General features: G+C 35.9%; 1 protein-coding gene across 1 annotated transcript in view; it reads left to right on the top strand.

Moving 5' to 3' along the window:
* Positions 1–20,585, top strand: part of LOC123533769 (uncharacterized) — a 42,810-nt gene extending 22,225 nt beyond the window's left edge. Inside the window, exons 5-10 of the mRNA XM_053520635.1 lie at positions 242–582; positions 2,442–2,491; positions 9,341–9,601; positions 12,836–12,942; positions 14,240–14,580; positions 17,334–20,585. Coding sequence (XP_053376610.1) covers positions 242–582; positions 2,442–2,491; positions 9,341–9,601; positions 12,836–12,942; positions 14,240–14,580; positions 17,334–17,392 — 1,159 coding nt within the window. The 3' untranslated portion in view covers positions 17,393–20,585. The remainder of the gene's footprint in view (positions 1–241; positions 583–2,441; positions 2,492–9,340; positions 9,602–12,835; positions 12,943–14,239; positions 14,581–17,333) is intronic.
* Positions 20,586–21,800: the final 1,215 nt, after the last annotated feature.

Genomic DNA, 21,800 nt, shown 5'->3' with positions numbered 1-21,800 from the left:
ATTCATGTACAGACTGTCCCCAAATGTGTTTTAAAAATGCAAAAAGTTTTATTTTAAATAACTTGTTGTCATGAATGACTTGCTGTATGTTCTCATATGGACTTCTTTGGAATTCATTCAAATCGTACTCAGCTCTTGTACGATAGCATTCTTGGAATTTGTCTTATTGGTACTTGGCTTTTGTACGATAGCATGACAGATTAAATTCCCTTGATTTAAATATTGACAAACTGTATTGCAGGCAAGGAGATTACCACAGATACCTGGCTGAATTTGCAATAGGTAAAGATCGAGAAGATTCTGCTAGTGAAGCACGTGCAGCTTACGAATCTGCCAGCAAAGTTGCTGAAGAATTACCAACAACACACCCAATCAGATTAGGTCTTGCTCTGAATTACTCTGTGTTCTATTACGAGATATTGAACTCGCCAGTGGACGCATGCCAGTTGGCAAAAAAAGCCTTTGATGCTGCAATAGCTGCATTAGATAGCCTAAATGAAGAGAGTTACAAAGATTCAACTCTAATCATGCAGCTGTTGAGGGATAATTTAACTCTTTGGACCTCTGATATGCCACAGGATGGTAAGTGGTGAGAGAGCTGGGTTAAGACATTTTACACATATTTCAAGAAAGATCAATTTGTTCGTATTTTTAGCTCACCAGAGCAGTCATTGTCCGGCGTGCTTCGTCCGTCAACATTTGCCTTGTGAACACTCTAGAGGCCATATTTGTGACCCAATCTTTATGAAACTTGGTCAGAATGTTAGTCTTGATGATCTCTAGGTCAGATTTGAAACTGGGTCATGTTTGGTCAAAAACTAGGTCAGTAGGCCAGATCAAAGGAAAAGCTTGTGAACACTATAGAGCCCACATTTGTGACCCAGTATTTCTGAAACTTGGTCAGAATGTTAGTCTTGATGATCTCTAGGTCAAGTTTGAAACTGGGTCATACGGGTTCAAAAACTAGGTCACTAGGCCAAATCAAAGGATTATCTTGTGAACACTAGAGGCCATAGTTGTGATTCAATCTTTATGAAATTTGATCAGAACTGATGATTTCTAGGTCAAGTTCCAATCTGGGTCATGTGGGGTCAAAAACTAGGTCGGGAGGCCAGATCTAAGGAAAAGCTTGTGAACACTCTAGAGGCCACAGTTGTGGTCCAATATTTATGAAACTTGGTCAGAATGTTGATCTTGATGATCTACAGGTCAAGTTCAAATCTGAGTCCGGTGGAATTAAAACTAGGTCAAATCAAAGGAAAAGCTTGTTAACACTCTAGAGGCCACATTTATGACTGTATCTTCATGAAACTTAAAATGTTAATCTTGATGATCTTTAGGTCAAGTTCGAATCTGGGTCATATGGGGTCAGAAACTTGGTCCACGGGTCAAATCAGAGGAAAAGCTAGTTAACACTTTATAGACCACATTTATGACCATATCTTAATGAAACTTGGTCAGAATGTTAATCTTGATGATTTTTAGGTCAATAGGTCAGGTGAGCGATACAGGACCTTCATGGCCCTCTTATTTCATAAATTGTTTTACCATTCATGATACAGTGTCATATAGTCAAGGTCAGGTGAGCAATTTAGGGCCACTATGTCCCTCATGTTGCTTGGATATGTAAAAAAAATTCTTCCATTGCTGTAAAATGGAGCTGCATGTGGAGACTATAATTCAGATGATATCTTGTTAGACCATTGATGTCATCAGAAAACGTTGTAGCATTAATGCATTAACCTGATAGTCCTCCTAAGGCAATACCAGAATTCAAAATATGTTGAGGTATTTGATTGCCTTTGCAATTAATGAAAAAAGGTTTTTCAGCATCATCAGATGGTTTGATAACAATTGAAGTAGGGCTTACTAGTACAAAACTTTTATGCTGTTGGACGTCAGTTCATATTGAAAGTACTCAGTGGCCCAGTTGTGAATGTAGCAGAGTTTAAATCTTTTGCCCCTCTTGGTTGGAGCCCTGCTCTGTGGTCGTGTAAGGACATTTATCTAGCTTTAGGTCATAAGTTATATCTACAGCCCTGCTAGAGCCTAAAATAATGCCACGAGTGGCACAAATAGTTGAGAAGTTCCCAAATAACCTTCATTGTGTTGATGTGACTTAAAACTAGCCATGTTATGATTATGTACTTTACTACATAAATTAATCGTCAGTTGTCAGTGGAGACTTGATAATAATGATCTTATTAACAACAATCAGACTGAGGATGAGCAAAATCTCATCTAGTGTTGAAATCTAGATCAGTAGGTCAAATAATAGGAAACCTTACCCTGGATGCCACATTTTCTGTCTGTCTAATTTGTCAGATTGTTTAACTTTATCTTTGGTCAAGGACAAGGTCACTGGGTCAAATCATAGAAAAATATCTGTTTATATTCCAAAAGCCACATTTTTATTATGATAGGCTATGATGTCTTTTCAGATGCTGACCAACAAAAAGAACAAGTGCAAGATGTAGAGGGTGGAGAGGATGCCTCATAGAAAGGGACAGAACCATTGTCATCTCATAACAATTGCTATATCCACCATGGAATTGAGATGAAGAAACAAAGACTTCAATCCTTGATTGTGTTTTACTGTAAAATGACAAAGAAAATATTAAATCACTAATCTATCAACATATTTGTAGAAGATGTGCCGACATATTTTTAGAAATGAGTGATATGGGATATGGATATATTTTATTCTCATTTTTGTTGTATGACATATTAATATATGTGACGCTTTGGAGTTATATTACCATATTAAGTGTAGTATGCTTTGATTGTATTGTATGTTGAATAGACTATTTCTTCTTTTGATTCTATTTACAGCTTACCTGCTCAAGGTGAGGTTTTTTTTTGTAGATCATGCTGTGTCTCTTGTAACAATTTTAATCCAATCTAGATGAAACTTGGACAGAATGTTTGATTCATTAAAATCCCAGATGACTCTGATACTGGGTTGGAAGGTCAAATAATGGAATCTTGAGGCCACATTGTCTCATGATACAGATGAAACTTCATTAGAATGTTTGCCTTACGGAGTCTAAGTCAGGTTCAAAAGTAGGATCAGAATGCTTAATGTAATGTAATTTTGCATACTTGTGGGGCAAAAGACCCTAAATCACTAGGTTGTATCAAAGAAATCTCTGTAACACCTAAGAGGCATTACTTTATACCTGATCTCTATGAAACGTAGTCAGAATGTTTGCCTTTATGAAAATATGTCAGTCTCGAAACGGTGTCATCTAGGATGAATCTTGAGTAAATAAGTATGCATTTTGGAACTTGCCTCTAAAAGAATTACAGTTTACAAATCACATTTTCTGAGTAGATCTTGATGTCCTAGAACTTTTTAATGGTTTGAAGGATATTTGAATATTCACAAACATTGAACATATGAGACCTCATTGTCCGGTTTCATGCAAGTTGTACTTGGAAGGTCAACAATATGATTATTCTAAGTTTTCAGGTCTTTGATTAAGGGCAAAAAAAATGTGATGCAAATGGAAGTTGATACTGATCCCCTTTGATAATACCTTGTATCATTCATAAACTAATTTTTCTGTTAGAGTAGTCTACTTACAGTAGTATTGGTGTCCTTCAGCTAATCACAAAATGCAATAGTATTTCAGGGGAAAACTGAGGGCTATAATACCTCTTGTTTCCTGATCCACAGGAAACTGACAGAATGTTCATCTGAATGAAATCTATATCAAGTATAAAACTTGGTAATCTGTTGTCAATAAATATACATATTATATACCTGCTAGTGTACTTTTTCTAAGCTTTCATAGAATTATGCTGAAGTGAGTCATTATAGATAGTGTCCACTATATTGTTTGAATGAATGGAATTGAAACATATTGATATTTGATATTGTTTACAGTTTTGTGCGTTTTCTGTTTTTATTATATATTTCATGTGATAAAATTTTTATATGTAATAGTTCGGATTCTTTTAAGTAGAATAATGCTGTAAGGCAGAAATCTTCAAAAAAAAAGGTGTTATTGTAATTTACATATATTTAAAGTATTTAACTTGTATTATTAGTAATTGGGAAATAATTAAACCAAGAATTAAGTTTATGGTTGGGGAATTTTTTTTGCTGCATTCACTAGTAGCAAATGTTGTGTGCAAAAATGAATGTAAACAGTAAACAGAAATATTAAAAGGAACAAGATCCAATTGGATAGCATTTTGATTTGTGAGAATTTGGCGTTCTTATTGATCACAAATTTATTGAGCAGTGAGCAAAAATGCATTAATGTACTTTATATTCTGTAACAAATTAACTGTAGCTTCATTTAACAGAAAGTTGCAATTCTAATTTGAAAACAGATCCTAAATATATTTTCAAATTAGTTTGGGCATACTTCCTTCATGTCATAGAATTTTTACATCACACTGTTAGGTTGTTTCTTCTTATGTCGCTACAATTGAGCTCATCTTAAGAACTTCCTATGTCTAGCTTCTTTTTCAACTCTTTGAATAGTGCACCATGCTTCGTATGAAACTTGCAAAACATTTATGATCACAGAATTCAATTTTGTGTAACTCATTAAACAATCAAAAGAAAAATTTGTTCAAGATTTCTTGAGCCATGAAAATGGACAGTGCAGGTTGCATAGCCTTATTTTTGTAATATTTATCTCCCTTGAAGAAACTGGTTGCCGTTTTGGGAGATCATATTTGTAGACACCTAGTAGAGATAGTTTAAAAAAAAATGCGAAGGTATACAAACAACTGTTATAATCCTTCACACCTGTAAAGGTCACATGTAGCAGCAATACCAGGAAAGATAATCATCAGTATAACAGTATTTTAAGAAATTTTGGTCTAATGCGTAGCAAATTTTTTGAATGACCCCCAAAATATTCGCCAGTTGAAGTAATATGTGTTACATGCAGTGTTCCCACTCCTGTAAAATATTGTGTAAATCACACACAAAAAAAGACAAAAATAATCTTAACCAAACTTGAACAAAATGTGTTTGTAAGTCCTCAGCCAAATTCGATAACTTGTCAAAACGGCCCAGGCACTAAGGAATTAAAGCCCTTGAATTACCGAAAATCGGCCTTATTATATTTGTCCACGCTCTAAGTCGAACATTTCTCATCTGATCTTCACCAAACTTGAACCAAATGTTTTTGACCATAACTCCTCAGTCAAATTCATTAATAAGTCGAATCGCCCGAGACACAAATTATGGCCCTTGAATTGCCCAAAATCAGCCTTTTTACTCTCTAAGAGGTATACTTGTAGTGAGTAAATGGTATATAAAGACTGACTTGCTATTTAGATGATTAGGCAGTTGTGGGAGACATGAGCTTTTCTCAAATGCAGCTCTAGTTTAATTTTCAAAGTGGCATTAATTAATAAGACAACAACAACAAACTATAAAAAATAAGTGGTTGTAAGGAAGAGGCTGACAAGATAAGGTGATTGTCTTCAGTGAAAATGGAATTTTCTTCCTTCTTGATGGCAACCCTCCTTTTCTAGCAGTGCAATGGATTTTCAAATGAATACAGATAAAATACACTCATCCTACTACAAAACATATTTCAGGTTATAGGGTCAAAGGTAAAGTCACACTGAGGTGAAATGTGGATTGCTTTTTAGCTTAGCATTAGTTCCAAGGATTGCTGAATGTCTGTCTGTCCACAATTTTCTTTAAGTAACATCTAAACTCATTTTCAGCCAAACTTCACAGGAATGACCCCCTTTCAGATTTCTTCAAATCTAGGTTATTTATGCAGAATTCTGAGGAAAAGATTTAAAGATATTTTCCGCAGAAATTGATTGTTTGTTAATTTTGAAATTATTTCACAGAAATGTTCCTTTGGGGACACTAGTAGTCTACTAAATTCTTCTAGATCATTCTGCATTCCATTAAAACACAGCTGCTAAGGTGTGGTGTTATTTTTGCCTTCATTGCTATAAAAATTTTGAAACCACAAGCCAAGTTTAGTTTGGTTTATACTAATTTATTTTATTTTCTCAGTTTTTGTTCATTTATTTTAGCTTGATTGTGATGAAATCTTTAAGCTTATTTGAACCACTCCAGTCTGCTTCCTGGAAAAAGCAGTACTGGTGTCATATGAGAAGTCATGGTCGTGACCCCAGTGGGGCTCGAACCCCGGTTTGAGCGGCCGACACCTTAACCACTAGACCGTCGCTCCACTTAAAGCCAAGTTTAAAAGTAACTCCTTTGGGGATTCCCTCAACCCATTCGGTTTCATTAAAAGACATAGTCTCCAGGAGAAAGGATTAGTTTACCATATATAGTTTTATGGAAAACCTTGAAAATCTTCCTTCTCAAACCACATGTTCAATTTTAAAATGAATATGTTTGCCACATGGTGGGATAGCTACTTATTTAGTGTTGTCTGCCAGTCTGTATGTCACAAAGTTTGTTCATGCAACTCCTCAGACATCACCAGGAACCAGTTTGGTGATTTTCAGTGGAGCTATTGCTCTTGATCCATTAAACAGAACCCGTTTGTGTGATGCAAAGTTTGAAAATGTGGTTTGGAATTTCCACGTTTCATTATATGTCAATGTTTTTGTGTCCCCCCATGAGTGGTGGGGACTTATAGATTTGCTTTTGTCCGTGCGTCCGTCCGAAGTTCGTGACACGCCTAGATAAAAAAGTATTTGATATAAATTAATGAAACCTTGCATGAGTCATTATCAAGATATTATTATACCAGATTTATATGATATCAACTTGTGCACCTTCTATTTTTCGTCTGGCTCTGCCCCCTAATTTTAGAGTTATGGCCCCTGAAATAGTCAAAATTGCACATTTTCACCTTATGACATGCCTAGCTCAAAAAGTATTTGATATAGATTCATGAAACCCTGTGTCCTACAGACACATTCTAGTTTTATTAGTAATGGTTTGAAAAATATGCGTACAATTGAACACCAATTACAGCAATGCTTGAATAAAGTTCAAACCTTGGCTATGGAAAACTAGATTTTACCAAATTGAAACCTCGTGTCTACTCCTATCAACTATAAAAACATTGTGACCCAAAGCTTTTTCAGGACAAACAAAAATATCTGTTGTTGATGAAGCTAAGTAATTTGGTATTATATTTGATAAAAAGCTTTTTTTACAGGTCTTGTATAAAATATTTGTAAACCCATGTGTTTGAAGTCACTAAATCATTTGGGGAACAGACTTCAAGGTTGTATTTAGAATATTGAGCTTTGATTATATCCAAGCCAGATTTTGGTTGTATTGTTTGGGGAACAAATTTCAGTTTTGCGTGCTTTATTGGCAAATAAAATATGGTTTTGAGTTCAGATTCGGCCAGAGTGATTAATTACGACGCATCTGAATGGAAAAACATCTTTTATTTGCCAACAAAGCATGCAAAACTAACATCTCTTTCCATTCTAAAACTTCTGATGTACAAAGGAAAGGGTACTAATCTGGGATCCTTTTTTAGGCATACATATATATGGACACAGTTTATCGGAATAGCCAAAAGTAGTTCATTTTGTGAAACGTGTTTTTATTGACATGACAATACACAGTAAAATCCTTATTTGTTTATATAAAAGAAAATCTTAAAAGTGTTAGAATTATGCAAGAAAATCTTATTTACAGATGTTAGATACCATCCTTAATCAGGGTCCTCCTGTTACCTTTGGTGGCAGCTGAAAGCAAAGGAACCTTCTCTTTATATCCTTTCGCACCTGTAACATAATAAAACATATTAGCATCTGATGGCCCCTTCATGCTTCCGTAGAATCTACATAAAATTTTATTTAACAAAATTCATTTTGAAGTTATTTTTGAAATGTCGAGGTCTGCAGCTCTCAAGTTTGGATATATCTTACATTCGAGGCATATACTGACGCTTTCAGACATCAAAAAGGACCTTTTGAACGATTTGACGAAGTTCCATAAATCTCCATATATTCTTGCTCTGTGGGATTTGTGTTTTAGAGTTCAAGTATCTTGTCGTAGATGAAAAGCTGACATGTCGTACTAAAGCCCAGGTATTTTCAAAGAGTCAAAATATGCTAAAAATTGACACCCCATTAGCAAAAAAAAAAGGTCCATGCACATACATAGACTGGGTGACCCCTGACTATCGACCCATGTAAATGCTACTCTTCAAGTTAAGCCTGTCTACTTTTATTTTCTTTACTTCTGGACATAGCTGAAGGTCGAATGACGTCATTTTCTGTGTTATCAAAAACATACCTATGCCTAGCGAGATTGCTTGAAAATGTGCCCTGTGTCCTAAGGATATGCCCAAAAAAGGTCTTATTGCAGTTTGTTTTGAGGTTAATTATTGCAGAGACTAAAGTCCTGCTCAAAAATCATTTTTAAACCTATATGAGAGTGAACCAACATAAACCAAACTAGTAGGGTTTCACATTAAACCTTCAATGAATGAAACATTGAATTCAATGATATAAAAGAAAACACAGTTCTGGATATATTACCATGGATCCTGATCTCTGCTGAAAATGACCCTTAAAAAGCCTGAAACAAATCCTGAAATATTCAAATCCATTTCTGATGAAATCAAATGAACTTACAGGGATTATTTTCTAATTCATACAGACTGTTCGAAAGAGGTTTTATAGTAGGCTGTGCATCAGCAACCTTCATGGATAAAAATCATGTTTGCAAAATAACACAATGTTGGCAAAAAGGCAAAAGGTATTTGCTTAGCACAAAATTATATATTGAAATACAATGAATAAAATCTGTAAAACACAGAATGCAACCAGGAAGAAAAATAGCAGACTGAGTCTGTTCATCATAAGAGGTAATGAAATGTGCAACACTTCTTACACCCCCTAGCATTGGTTTAAGTGGAACTCCGTTACACATCCATTGAATGGACTCCATGATCCCAAAGGACCAGAATATATAACACTGAATCAAAGTACGGGGAGACCTTTTAAAGGCGCCACATGGCACTTAAAGATTGCTGTTTTGATAGTTGATAAAATCTGTAAAAAGATCGTTTGGAAGCAGAGAATGCAATCAAGACGGGCTTATCATCAGGTTTGTTCCAACTGGCATTGTTATGCTTCATGTACATCTTTCATAGCCGGATTCCAAGTTCTGTTGGTATTAATGGAAATTAGAATGCTGATACTACGGCAAAGAAATCCCTTCCATTACCACAATCTGATTTGAAATTACCATAAACTGACATTATATTCTACAACGTTGATCAAATTGTTTTGGTCCTTTCTCCGTTTGTGATTTACAGGATGCATACAAATTGCAACGGAACAAGTGTAAGTTCTCTGCAGCTCATCCTACGGGACAAAATTTAATGTTGAGCCCCAATTATGAAAGACCAGTATAATAAACTTAAAATATGAAAATTTACACTGTCTAATGTTTATTTCAGAAATGGTGGACTATATGAAAAAGGTTGCAATAATGGAAACAGAGCTCTCAATAGAGGAAAGAAATTTGTTGTCGGTAGCATACAAAAATGTAATAGGAGCCAGACGTGCATCATGGAGAATATTGAGCAATATGGAGCAAAAAGAGGATGATAAAAAAGACCAGAATGATATGAAACTTCAGCAAATAAAAACATACAGAGAAAAAGTAATTTTTATTCAGTTACTATTTTATTACATGTTTTAAGCTTGTCATGACGATGTATGTTGTACTTGGCTGGAGCAGCTAGTCTGTCATTGTATGCAGATATATTTTACTGAAGAAACTGGATGACATGCATGTCAGATATTTGGTGTCCAACCATACAAATATCAAGACTGCCTGTTAACAGCTTCTCTGTTGCTACTGAATGGAATGCAAAGAGAGTTGCCTGGAAGCATGTCTTTGGCCCTAATGGCAATTGCAGTGGTATGGTTTTAGCTCCAAATGCTCCTGTACGTTTTTGTGGTCACCCTGTATCTGTTGTCTGTTGGCATCAATTTACAACTACTGGTCAGTTACATCAAACTTTCTCTGTAGCATCCTTTCAAGGTTCTCTCGAGTTTGTTCAAATGATTCATTTGATTGATGTTAGGGGCTGGCAGAGCTAAAAATGTAAAAAGGCATGTTGCAAAAAAAAAAAATTTAGCTAGAATTATTTTGGCATTAATTACTCTTTTAGCATCTTCGAGTGTACATGTAGTTGAAAATGGAAATTTTTAAATGCCGTACATTATTCATAAGCATCTGCCGCAGAATTGTATTTCACATGAAAGGGCTTTATATCAAAGAAACAGTTAAACCCCATAGGAGCTTTTAAATCTATATCTGAGCTGCACCATGAGAAAACCAACATAGTGCATTTGCGACCAGCATGGATCCAGACCAGCCTGCACATCCGCATCCGCTTTTAAAGCCTATTGCCATTAGAGAAACCATTAGCGAACAGCATGGATCCTGACCAGACTGCATTGATGCGCAGGCTGGTCTGGATCCATGCTGATTGCAAATGCACTATGTTGGTTTTTCATGGTGTGGCTCATCTCTCGTTTTATTCTTCCGTCCTAGTCTTACATTTTATACATAACTGCGGTTGGATTACTGAGCCTGTGCATATTTATTCTCAAAAAACTGTTTTAAATAAAAGCTTCTGATGAGATTAGACATATACATGATGGCGAGAACCCTGAAAAAACCCTTTAAACAACTTCTTCTCATGAACCACTTGATGGAGCTTCACCAAACTTGGTCTGTAGCATCCTAGTAAGGTCCTCTCAGATTTGTTCAGACGGCTCTGCTTGACTGATTTTATTGGTCGCCAGAACCAAAAACAGAAAAAACATTTAAACAACTTCTACTCATGAACCACTTGATGGATCATCCCCAAACTTTTTCAGTAGCATCCTAGTAAGGTCCGCTTGACTGATTTTAGGAGCCACCAGAGCTGAAAGTAGAAAAATCTTTAAAGAACTTCTAATGAACCATGGTGGGCGGATAGCTCAGTGGTTTGCACACTGGCCTTCCAATCCTGAGGTCGGGGGTTCGATCCCCGGCAGCTACTCTGGAATTTTCAGAAACGCTTTTCAGTGTTTCCTACCCAACTAGAGGTGTACTGGTCAGGAACCCAGGCAATCCTTGCGTGTATCAGTGCTATACACTGGGCACGGTAAAGAACCAGGCTGTCTATTCACAATGAGCTAGGCTAAGTTAGCCGGACAAGCCTGTATCTGATTTCTGATCTCTCTGTCGTGGGGGCTTTGTCTCACTCTGTCCCTCTGGTTAGATCGCTGTGTCTGTACTAGTAGAGGATGAATTATGCGCCCTTTGTGGCTGCATTTGAACTATGTAAAGCGCCTTTGAACGTGAAATTGATCATGAAAAGGGCACTATATGAATCTGGTATAATAATAATAATTGATGGAATGATGGATCATCACCAAACTTGGTCTATAGTACCCTTGTGAGGTCTTCTCTCAGGTTTGTTCGAATTGTTTCGAATGACTGATTGAAGGGGCCGCAAGAGGTAAAAATAAAAAAATCATTTTAAACATATTCTTTTGAACCATTTGAAGGATCATCGTCAAACTGTGTCTGTAGCATCCTAGTAAGATCCTCAATTTTGTAATAATTTGAAGATAGTATAATATTATGTAACATTATAAATTTATAAATTGATACCCGATTGAGAAAAAGTAATCATAAATTGATATCTAATTAATAAAAGATAGCCTCCATTAATTAATTAGTTTTTCATAAGATTCTGCTTTTTGCCTAATATTTTGTTTGTATTTGTACCCACCAACAACAAAGTTGTAAGGGGGGTATACTGGTTTCAGGTTGTTTGTCTGTCTGTCCGTCTGTCTGTCTGTCCGTCCGTAGACAGAATCTTGTGCGCACCATCTCTCCTCATCCCATTGACACAATTTAATGAAACTTCACACAAGTGATCAGTAACAACAGTAGTTGTGCATGGGGCATGTTAGGTTCTTCCAGAAAAAAAAATTGCAGAGTTATGGGACTTTGTTTTTTGTTACTATACTATATACATAGACACAATCTTGTGCGCACCATCTCTCCTCATCCCCTTGACACAATTTAATGAAAATTCACACAAGTGATCAGTTACAACAGTAGTTGTGCATGGGACATGTTAGGTTCTTTCAGAATTTTTTTTGCAGAGTTACGGGACTTTGTTTTTTGTTACTATACTATATACATAGACATAATCTTGTGTGCACCATCTCTCCTCATCCCCTTGACACAATTTAATGAAACTTCACACAAGTGATCAGTAACAACAGTAGTTGTGCATGGGGCATGTTAGGTTTTTTCAACGACAAAAATTGCAGAGTTATGGGACTTAGTTTCTTGTTAACATACTATGTGCATACAGTCTGCTTATGCAATCTTGTGCGTGCCTAATCTTCCGAACCCTTGCACACAATTTAATGAAACTTCATACAAGTGATCAGTACCAACCCTAGTTGTGCATGGTGCATGTTACGTTCTTTTAGATAAATATTCAGCATAGTTATTGGACTTTGTTTTTTGTTGCTATTCTGCAAACATACAGTCTATATACATACAGTCCGCATAATAATGCAATCTTGTGTGCGTCAAATTGCAATGTACTGTGTCAGTGCATGCAGGGGGTACATTCATCACCTTTAGTGATAGCTCTAGTTTATTTTTCCCCATTTAAATAGTCTTTTCTGTAGATGCATGTTTACATGACTGTATAACTCAATCTTCAAGACAATTAACCTCGATAGTGCATTGTATTGAAAATTGATAGAGGGGTTAGTTCCAATGCAGATGTCAATAAAACAGTTTACCTAATTTGACTTGCTCTTGAACTGATAAGTACATGTTTTGATTTATATGTTTAAATGGCTGTTTCAGATTGAGACAGAACTGAATGATATCTGTTCCGATGTATTGAAAATTCTTGATGTCCATTTAATACCACAAGCAGGAGGAGGAGATTCAAAAGTATTCTATCATAAAATGTAAGTTGCTGTGATAATTTTTATATATGCCAGTTTTGGAAAAACGGGACATAATGGGATAGGGCATGCATCTGTTCATCTATATATGTCATTTCATTCCAGCACTTTCAATTTGAAATATAGGTAGGTAGTGTTGAGACCATGTGCAGATGCCTGGGTTGGTAGGTCAAAGGATAAGGTCACAAACTGAGGTCCAAGGTCAAGTATGTGATCATTTTGTGTCTGGAGCTTAACTTAAAACCATATCGGGGATATTTACTTCAAAACAATATAGGCAGGTGACAGTGACATGGTGAGCACATGAACAGGTTGGTAGGTCAAAAGTTAAGGTCACAAATTGGGCTCATGTCAAGTCTGATGAATATAGTGTCAGGAGGATAAACATAAAAAAAATTGCAAAATACTGAATTCAAACTTGACAGAGGTAGGTGATGCAAAGTGCATGAACCTTATCGATAGGTCAAAGGCTAAGGTCACAAATTGAGCTCATATTTCAAGCTTTTGCCATATTTCTTGTATTGACCTGAACCTTGGAAAAAATTACGGGTTTCTTGGTTTTAGACTGATTAATGTATTACCAACTTAGAAAAAATTATTGATCCTACAAAATTTTAAAAGTAAATATTTGGTTAGAAGTCTCAATATAAATAAGTCACCTTTTAGTGGCCACTAGAAAAAAAATAAAAAAAATAGAAATGCCTTCTTATGAATCACTTGACAGATCTTCATCAAACTTGGCCTGTAGCATCATTAGAAGGTCCTCTCCCAATTTCATTCAAATAAGGGCAGTTGGGCCCTTTTAGGGTCCGCTAGGGCTAAAAATAAAAATACCTCTTAACTACTATTTCTCATGAACCACTCGAAGGATTTTCATCCTCAGCATCATTATAGGGTTCTCTCCAAAATTGGGTGGGGGGTGGGGTGCTTGGTCCCACTAGAGTTAAAACTAGAAATGACTTCCTTGCATGAACCACTTGATGAATCTGCATCAAATTTGATTTGTAGCATCATTATAAGGTCCTTAAACAAAAATGTTAATTGGAGATACTTGGGGGTCCCTTTTAGGGGCTGCTAGAGTTAAAAATAGAAATACCTTTAACTAACTTCTTCTCATTAACTCCTAGATGGGTCTTCATCAAACCTTGTCTGGAGCATCAAAATTGTGCTTCACAAAGATAAGTAAGACTTAGTGTTTCAAATTATTTATATATATATGTAGTCCAGATGGAGAATCTGTATCTGTATTCTGTAATGATTTTCGTGTTTGTAGTTTAAGAATTCACAATATCTGTTACAGGAAAGGAGATTACAACAGATACCTAGCTGAATTTGCCACAGGTGAATCTAGGAAAAGTTCTGCTGAGCAAGCACTTGTAGCATACAAAGCAGCTAGTGATGTTGCCATGAATGAACTACCACCAACACACCCAATCAGATTAGGCCTCGCTCTCAATTTCTCCGTGTTCTACTATGAGATATTGAACTCGCCAGACAGAGCATGCCGGTTGGCAAAAGCAGCCTTTGATGATGCAATAGCTGAGTTAGACACGCTTAGTGAAGAGAGTTACAAAGATTCAACACTGATCATGCAACTATTGAGGGATAATTTAACTCTTTGGACCTCTGATTTGTCAGATGGTAAGTAGTGAGGGAATCAAATGACTGCATTTTGACCTGGATTAAGGCATTTTGAGCATATTTTAAGTTTTAAATGAAAATAGACACCACCACACTTCTTACACGTACAAAATAAATCATTTTAGTTCACCTGAGCAGAAAGTACACAAGATGAGCTATTGCGGTTGTAATGTGTTCTTGTCTAACATTCGAAAACAGGCTTTATAAAACTGCTTGACCGATTGCCTGACACTTATAAAATAATGAGGCAGAAGTATGACATAGGGGTTGAAAATTTAAAATTATTATTATGGTGTTCACCTATTTGATATGAGAGTAGATACTTCAAACTACAAGGAAATAACTTTGGGAAACTGTTGACAATACCAAAGGCAGTTTACTCGCGAACCACTGCACCCAGTACCTTCAAACTTCACATGCTGATAGTACTTATTGAGTACACAACACCTACTGACTTTTGGGTCACAACATCAAAGCTCAAGGTCACAGGGGCCAATGTTAACTTCTTGCATGAAGGCACTTTACTCGCGAACCACTGCATCCAGGACCATCAAACTTCACATGCTAATAGTATTTATTGAGTACACGACTCCTATTGACTTTGGGGTCACCAGGTCAAAGGTCAAGATCACCAGGTCAAAGGTCCAGGTGCTGCGGTGGCATTTGTCACCATTAGTGACAGCTCTTGTTTTCTACATGCATTGTATTATGACAAGAAATAGGTGTTGGTGTATAGTTTGAAGCAGAATTAATCAAATCTGCGGATATTGCTTTCTTAAAGCACTCTTTCTGCACAAATTTGATGTAAAAATAAAATATTATAGGAAAAAGTTTTGCTGAATGAAAAATGATGAAAAAATTATCATGAAACCCCCTTTTTTCGCTCATGTTTATTAACAGCATGCCAAATTTTAAGAATGTCCTAGGACCTAGTAATTATGTCTCCCCTCATAGTTGGATGAGACATATTGTTTTTGCCCTTTCCTTCTGTCCTTCATTTCCGATCAATAACTGGAGAACCATTTGACCTAGAACCTTGAAACTTCCTAGGATGATAGGGCTTATGGAGTAGATGACCCATATTGTTTTTGGGTTCCCTCCATCAAAGGTCAAGGTCACAGGGGCCTGAAGATGGAAAACCGTTTCCAATCAATAACTTGAGAACCACTTGACCCAGAATATTGAAACTTTGTAGGATGATTAGACATGCCAAATAGATGACCCGGATTGTTTTGGGTTAACTCCATCAAAGGTCATGGGTCAGAATCTGTCACTTTTTATTTCCGACCAATAACTGGAGAACCTTTGGATCTAGAACCTTGGTACTATATAGGATGATAGGGCGTATGGAGTAGACATCCCCTAATGTTTTTGGGATCAATCCATCAAAGGTCAAGGTCACAGGACCCTGAAAATGGAAAAACTTTTTCGATCAATAATTTGAGAACCGCTGGACCCAGAAGGTTGAAACTTCATTGGATGATTAGTCATGCAGAGCAGATGACCCCTTATGATTTTTTGGTCACTCCATTGAAAATCAAGGTCACAAGGCCTGAACATGGAAACCTGCAGGGATCGAATTTAACTTTTTTCCCCAAATTTTTGCTAGTGCCATTTCTTTCAACTAGCAAAATGATGGCTTCCACTAGCAATTATTTAAAAGGTGTTTATGTGCTAAATTTATTAAATTATTTTGTTGTTGTTTGGTTTCATATAAAAGTTCACAGTCCGGACAGGCTGGGGACTTAATGGTTTTGAAAGTACGATACGAACCAAAGTACACAATGATTCTTTGGACTTAATAATTGGAGAACCATTTAACCTAGAATCTTGAAACTTTATAGGGTGATAGGGCTTATGGAGTGGATGACCAGTGTTGTTTTTGGGGTCACTCCGTCATAGGTCAAGGTCACGGCCCTGAACATGGAAAAGCGTTTCTGATCAATAACTTGAGAACCACTTGACCCAGAATGTTGAAACTTCACAGGATGATTGGACATACCAAGTTGATGATCCCTATTGATTTTGGGGTCACTTCATCAAAGGTCAAGGGCACTTAGGGACATGGAAAACTGTTTTCAATCTAAAACTTTGGAACCACTTGACCCAGAATGTTGAAACTTCATAGGATGATTGGACATGCAGAGCAGATGACCCCTTATTGATTTTAAGGTCACTCCATCAAAGGTCAAGGTCACAAGTGCCTGAATATTGAAAATTGTTTCTGATCAATAACTTGACAACCATTTGACCCAGAACCTTTAAACTTCATAGAGTGATGGGACTTACAGAGTAGATGACCTTTATTGTTTTTGGTGGTCAAGGTCCACATGAACATGGAAAACTGGAAAACGTTTCTGATCAATAACTTGAGAACCACTTGACCATGAATGTTGAAACTTCACAGGATGATTGAACATATAGAGTATATGACCCCTATTGATTTTGGAATCCATTGATCAAAGTTCAAGGTCACAGGGGCCAGAACATGGAAAACTGTTTTCAATCTAAAACTTGAGAACCACTTGACCCAGAACGTTGAAACTTCATGGGATGATTGGACATGCTGGGTAGATGAACCCTGTTGCATTTCAGTCACTAAGCCAACCATTAGTGTCAGTCTGTTTGATTTTTGCTCCTGTCCCCGATTGACTTCTTACCTTTTACTACTATGCTTTGGGGGAGACATGCACTTTTCTACAAAAGCATCTTCTAGTTTTCATAGCTTTTGACATGTTGTGAAACCTTTTCAGAAACTGACCAACAACAAAAAGAACAAGTGCAAGATATAGAGGGAGAGGATGCCTCATAGAAAGGGACAGAACCAAATTGTCATCTCATAACAATTGCTATATCCACCATGGAATTGAGATGAAGAAACAAAGACTTCAATCCTTGATTGTGTTTTACTGTAAAATGACAAAGAAAATATTAAATCACTAATCTATTTACATATTCGTAGAAGACGTTTGTTCCTGTGCTGACGTATTTTAGAAATGAGTGAAATGGGATATGGATATCGTATTATTATTTGAGTTGTAGGATTTGTGTTGTATGACTGATCTGAATGTGTGTTTATGATGCTTTGGAGTTATGTTTATACTTCCATATTAGCTTACTGTGGTATTCCCCACAATTTCCTGTGTTACAAAAATGATTAGATTGTATTGTCACATGATGCAGTCTTTTGAATGTGTTTTTTTTTAAAGAAAAAGTTAAAGATGAAGAGTTAGGTATATACTTCCCTGATTGCTTAGGAAACCAGAGATTTATAGGTGTTTTTTTTTTTAAATGTACAATACTGAACTGAGTATTGTAAACATGAGACAAATTCAATTTTTGGACAGACATTTACCTTGGAACTTGTGTCTTATGTAAACAGACTTCAGAGCTTCTGGTTGCAAGAATCGTAGTAGGATTGCTGAAACCAATTGTATGATAGAAAATAATCTATACCTGCTAGTGTACCTTTTCTTAATGCTCTTATATCTATTTAATGTAGTGAAGGCAACTTCAGTGCTTGTAATGCTTTGATGATAGATATTGTTTACAGTTAGTGTTTTTTTCTATTTTTAGGGCATCATAGCAAACTGTGCTCAAGGGCAGGACTTTGAAAATTTTGAAAAGACAGAAATCTTGTCTTAACTTTCCTTCTGTCAATGCACCAGTCCCACTGTATTTTTGGATAAAGAAACTGGGTTATGTCTGAAAGTTACAAATGATAGCACAATGATTTTGAGGCATTTTTATCTAGCACATTATTTTTTGTATCATTTTTGAAAATTAAAAATGTATCAATTTTTGAAAAACCCAGTAATTCTACAATTACTTAAGTGAGGTCTCCCAACCACGATGTATCCAGACATGTTCTTATTAAAGGCAGTAACTATATTCTTGTGTTTTACTCATGTTTGTACGAAGCATTCTTGGTAAATTACATTATCATCAAGAAAAAATAGGAAAATGTTTCACCTTGAAATTAATATTCAGTACTTGAAATACTTCCAGTCCAAGGAAAAATATTTAAAATTGAATAGATTTCTGTAGTGACACTAATTTCTTTGTCTGTCTCACCATGTCCTTGTGTTGAGGCTAGATATTACATATCAGTTCTCCTACCCTTTAAAATGGAACGATGTGAGGAGATGTGTGTTTTAAATCGATCTCCATCCCCCCACCCCCCACAACACTCGTCCATCAACATCTCTGAAACGAAACCATTTGGTAAAAGTTGGTGACTCTCCATTAATATATTCAAGTTGCTGTGAATCTAAGGTTTCTAGTGTTCAGGGCTAGTTTCAGTTAGTCTTTAAATTGGAGCTGTGAAACTGAGATGAGCGATCTGTGCTCTCTGGTTATATACTTCACATGCTAAAGTTTTATATATAGTAGTTTTGATTTTTTTAATGTGGCTAGTGCTGTAGCAAAGAAACATTGTAATAACAGGCATTGTTGTAATTTAAATATATCATCTTATTTAATTAGTATTTGTGAATGACTGCAGCAGGAGCCAGGGCAGTTTATTGGGGAATTTTATTTTTGTTGTGTTCACTTGTACCATGGCTTCTTGAAACAATATAATTATTTGCACAAATAAATGTAAACAGAAATATTACAGGGAAATATTAGAAAGAACTAGTTCAGATCTGTTGGCATTTTGATTCAGAGAATTGGAAGCTTTTATAACAGTAAATTTATTAAGCAGTAATCAAAAATGCAATAATGTTCTTTAATGTCTATAACCAATAAAATATGATTTATTTACCACAGAATTATACATGGATCCTCAGTAGATTATATTTAACCTTTAACTTGCGGGCGGCAAGTGTTTCTGCTTTTGCAAGCAGCGCAGACCAAGATCAGCCTGCACGGATGTGTAGACTGATCATGGTCTGCACTGTTTGCTATTCAGTGTTCAGTGAACACCCCTCCTAATAATAAATGGTACTGCCCAAATTGAATGATGGACCAGTCCATTTCAAAAATTTAGCAGGGTTAAGGTTAAGAACTTCATGTTTTACATCACACTGTTTAGTTGTATTAATGTAACTATAATCTAGCTCACCTTAACAACTAAGTGTCGCTATCTTGTTCATTTTTCATTGAATGGTTTACAATTTCAAACTTGCAGAACATTTATAACCACAGAATTCAGTTGTGTGTATCCATTAAACAATCAAAAGAAAAATGTGTTAGAAATTCCTTGATCCATGAAAAAGGACAACGCAGATGCTATAACTAGCATAAAATGTTTACCTAGCCAGATTCTGTATCAGAGTGGCATCTCTGAATACTAAATACTTTTGGGAATAACCCTGCTTGCCATGTTTCATTTTGGCATTGTCCTCAGTATTTCTCAAAATGCATGTTTTGTCCTCGAATTGTCAAATATGAAATCTTTGTTGCTTCTTTTTTTTATTTCATTGTGTTTATAGCATCAAGAACATGTCATTCCTAGAAAGGAACTATTTTATAGAATTTTAATTTCATAGTAGAAACTAGTTGTAACCGTATTTGTATTAACTTTCGAAACGACAGGAATGCAGGACAGAAAAAGCAATCGGGTTTTTAGACAGATTTGTGTTTTGACTTGTACACACAATATTTATGGTGTTTGGGTTGAAGTGTAAGTTGATATTACCAAGTGGGATTTCCATAAAAAGGGTTTGTTAATGGCTTTAAGTAATATCTACAACATTATGACTATGATACAATGTAATACATAAAATGAGATGTATATACAAAAAAATTGAAGTATTTCTGAATGGAAATGAAAATGTTGAAAGACAAAAAGGTACAATTTGGTACATCTTTACATCATGTTTCAAACAATCCTGATTGTTTATCCTGTGTGTAGTAATCTTAGTGGTAGTAATTTTTAAAGTTAATACTAATTTATGAAAAAACCCTTGTTATGAGTACAACATATGCCTGTGGCTTTATTGCTACCCACCTGAACAATTTAGTATTTAATTTGATCAAGTGATAAAATATTGTAACAATAACTTGTTTTCTGTCTTTTTTGTTCTCATTCAAATTTTGCTTTGAACAAATAAAATGTGAACTGTGTTACAACAAGGTTCTGTATTGTACAGCTACATAGTTACCTTCTGTCCATCTGTGTGCTGGTAGACCAAGCCAGGTTAGTGTCTATAAATGGATGGTTTAATGTGATTTTTAAAAAAAAAAAAAATGTTGGGTTTTTATCACATCTGAGCTACTGTGACTATTTGCGGACTGTCCAATCTATGTCCTTCATTCAGTCTTCACTTCAAGTCACGTCTCAGAAACTATTTGGTGGAAGTTATTGAAAACTACCAGTTCCGCTTGGTTGCACATAGGAGCTGCAGACCAGTACATAAAAAAATATTCAAAGTAAATCTTAACTCCTGGTGTGATTTTGAAAAAATGTCAATAGAAATGTTCCTTTGGTGACTATATTATTCTCACTGGTCAAAAAAAAAAAGGCTGACAGGAGTTAAGGTCACTTCCCTATATATTCATGATGGGAATTTTAAAGAACTGTTTGTGAAATCATGCTGGGTTGATCCATTTTGTTTGACCTTGAATGTATGTGTGACACACTGAATAACAAATGTTAACAAATATGGTAGCTCGTAAAAGGGGCCTAATCCCTGCATTTGAACATAAAATGCTACTACAGACCAAGTTTGATGAAGATTCAACAAAAGGGCCAAACACCCAAATTCTGAACAAATTTGGTAGAGGACACTAAAACTATGCTAAAAACCAAGTCTGGTGAAGATCCATCAAGCGGTTCAGGAGAGTTTGTTTAAAAGTAATTATATTTTTAGCCCCCCTTAAAGGTGCCTAGTGCATCAATTTGAACAAGATCAGGTGGACCTTATAATGATGCTACAGACCAAGTTTAATTAAGATCTGTCAAGTGGTAGCGCTAATAGCCGTTAAAAGGGACCAAGCTCCCTTACATTTAAGGGAGAACTATTCAAGAATGCTGCAGACCAAATTTGATGACAATCTATCGTGTGGTTCATGAGAAGAAGTTGTTTAAATGTTTTTATAGGCCCAAAGGGACGTATTATGTTTCGTTTCAGTTCTGTAACTCTTGAACTACTTTAAGCATTTTAAAGAAACTTGGCACAAATGTTCACTACATCAAGACGATGTGCAGAGCACATGTTTCGGATGGCTCGATTCAAGGTCAAGGTCACATTTAGGGGTCAAGGTCATGAGTTTGT

The sequence above is a fragment of the Mercenaria mercenaria genome, chromosome 12, assembly GCF_021730395.1.
Source record: "Mercenaria mercenaria strain notata chromosome 12, MADL_Memer_1, whole genome shotgun sequence".
NCBI classification, from domain to species: Eukaryota; Metazoa; Mollusca; class Bivalvia; order Venerida; family Veneridae; genus Mercenaria; species Mercenaria mercenaria.
This window is presented reverse-complemented; position numbering and strand designations above follow the sequence as displayed.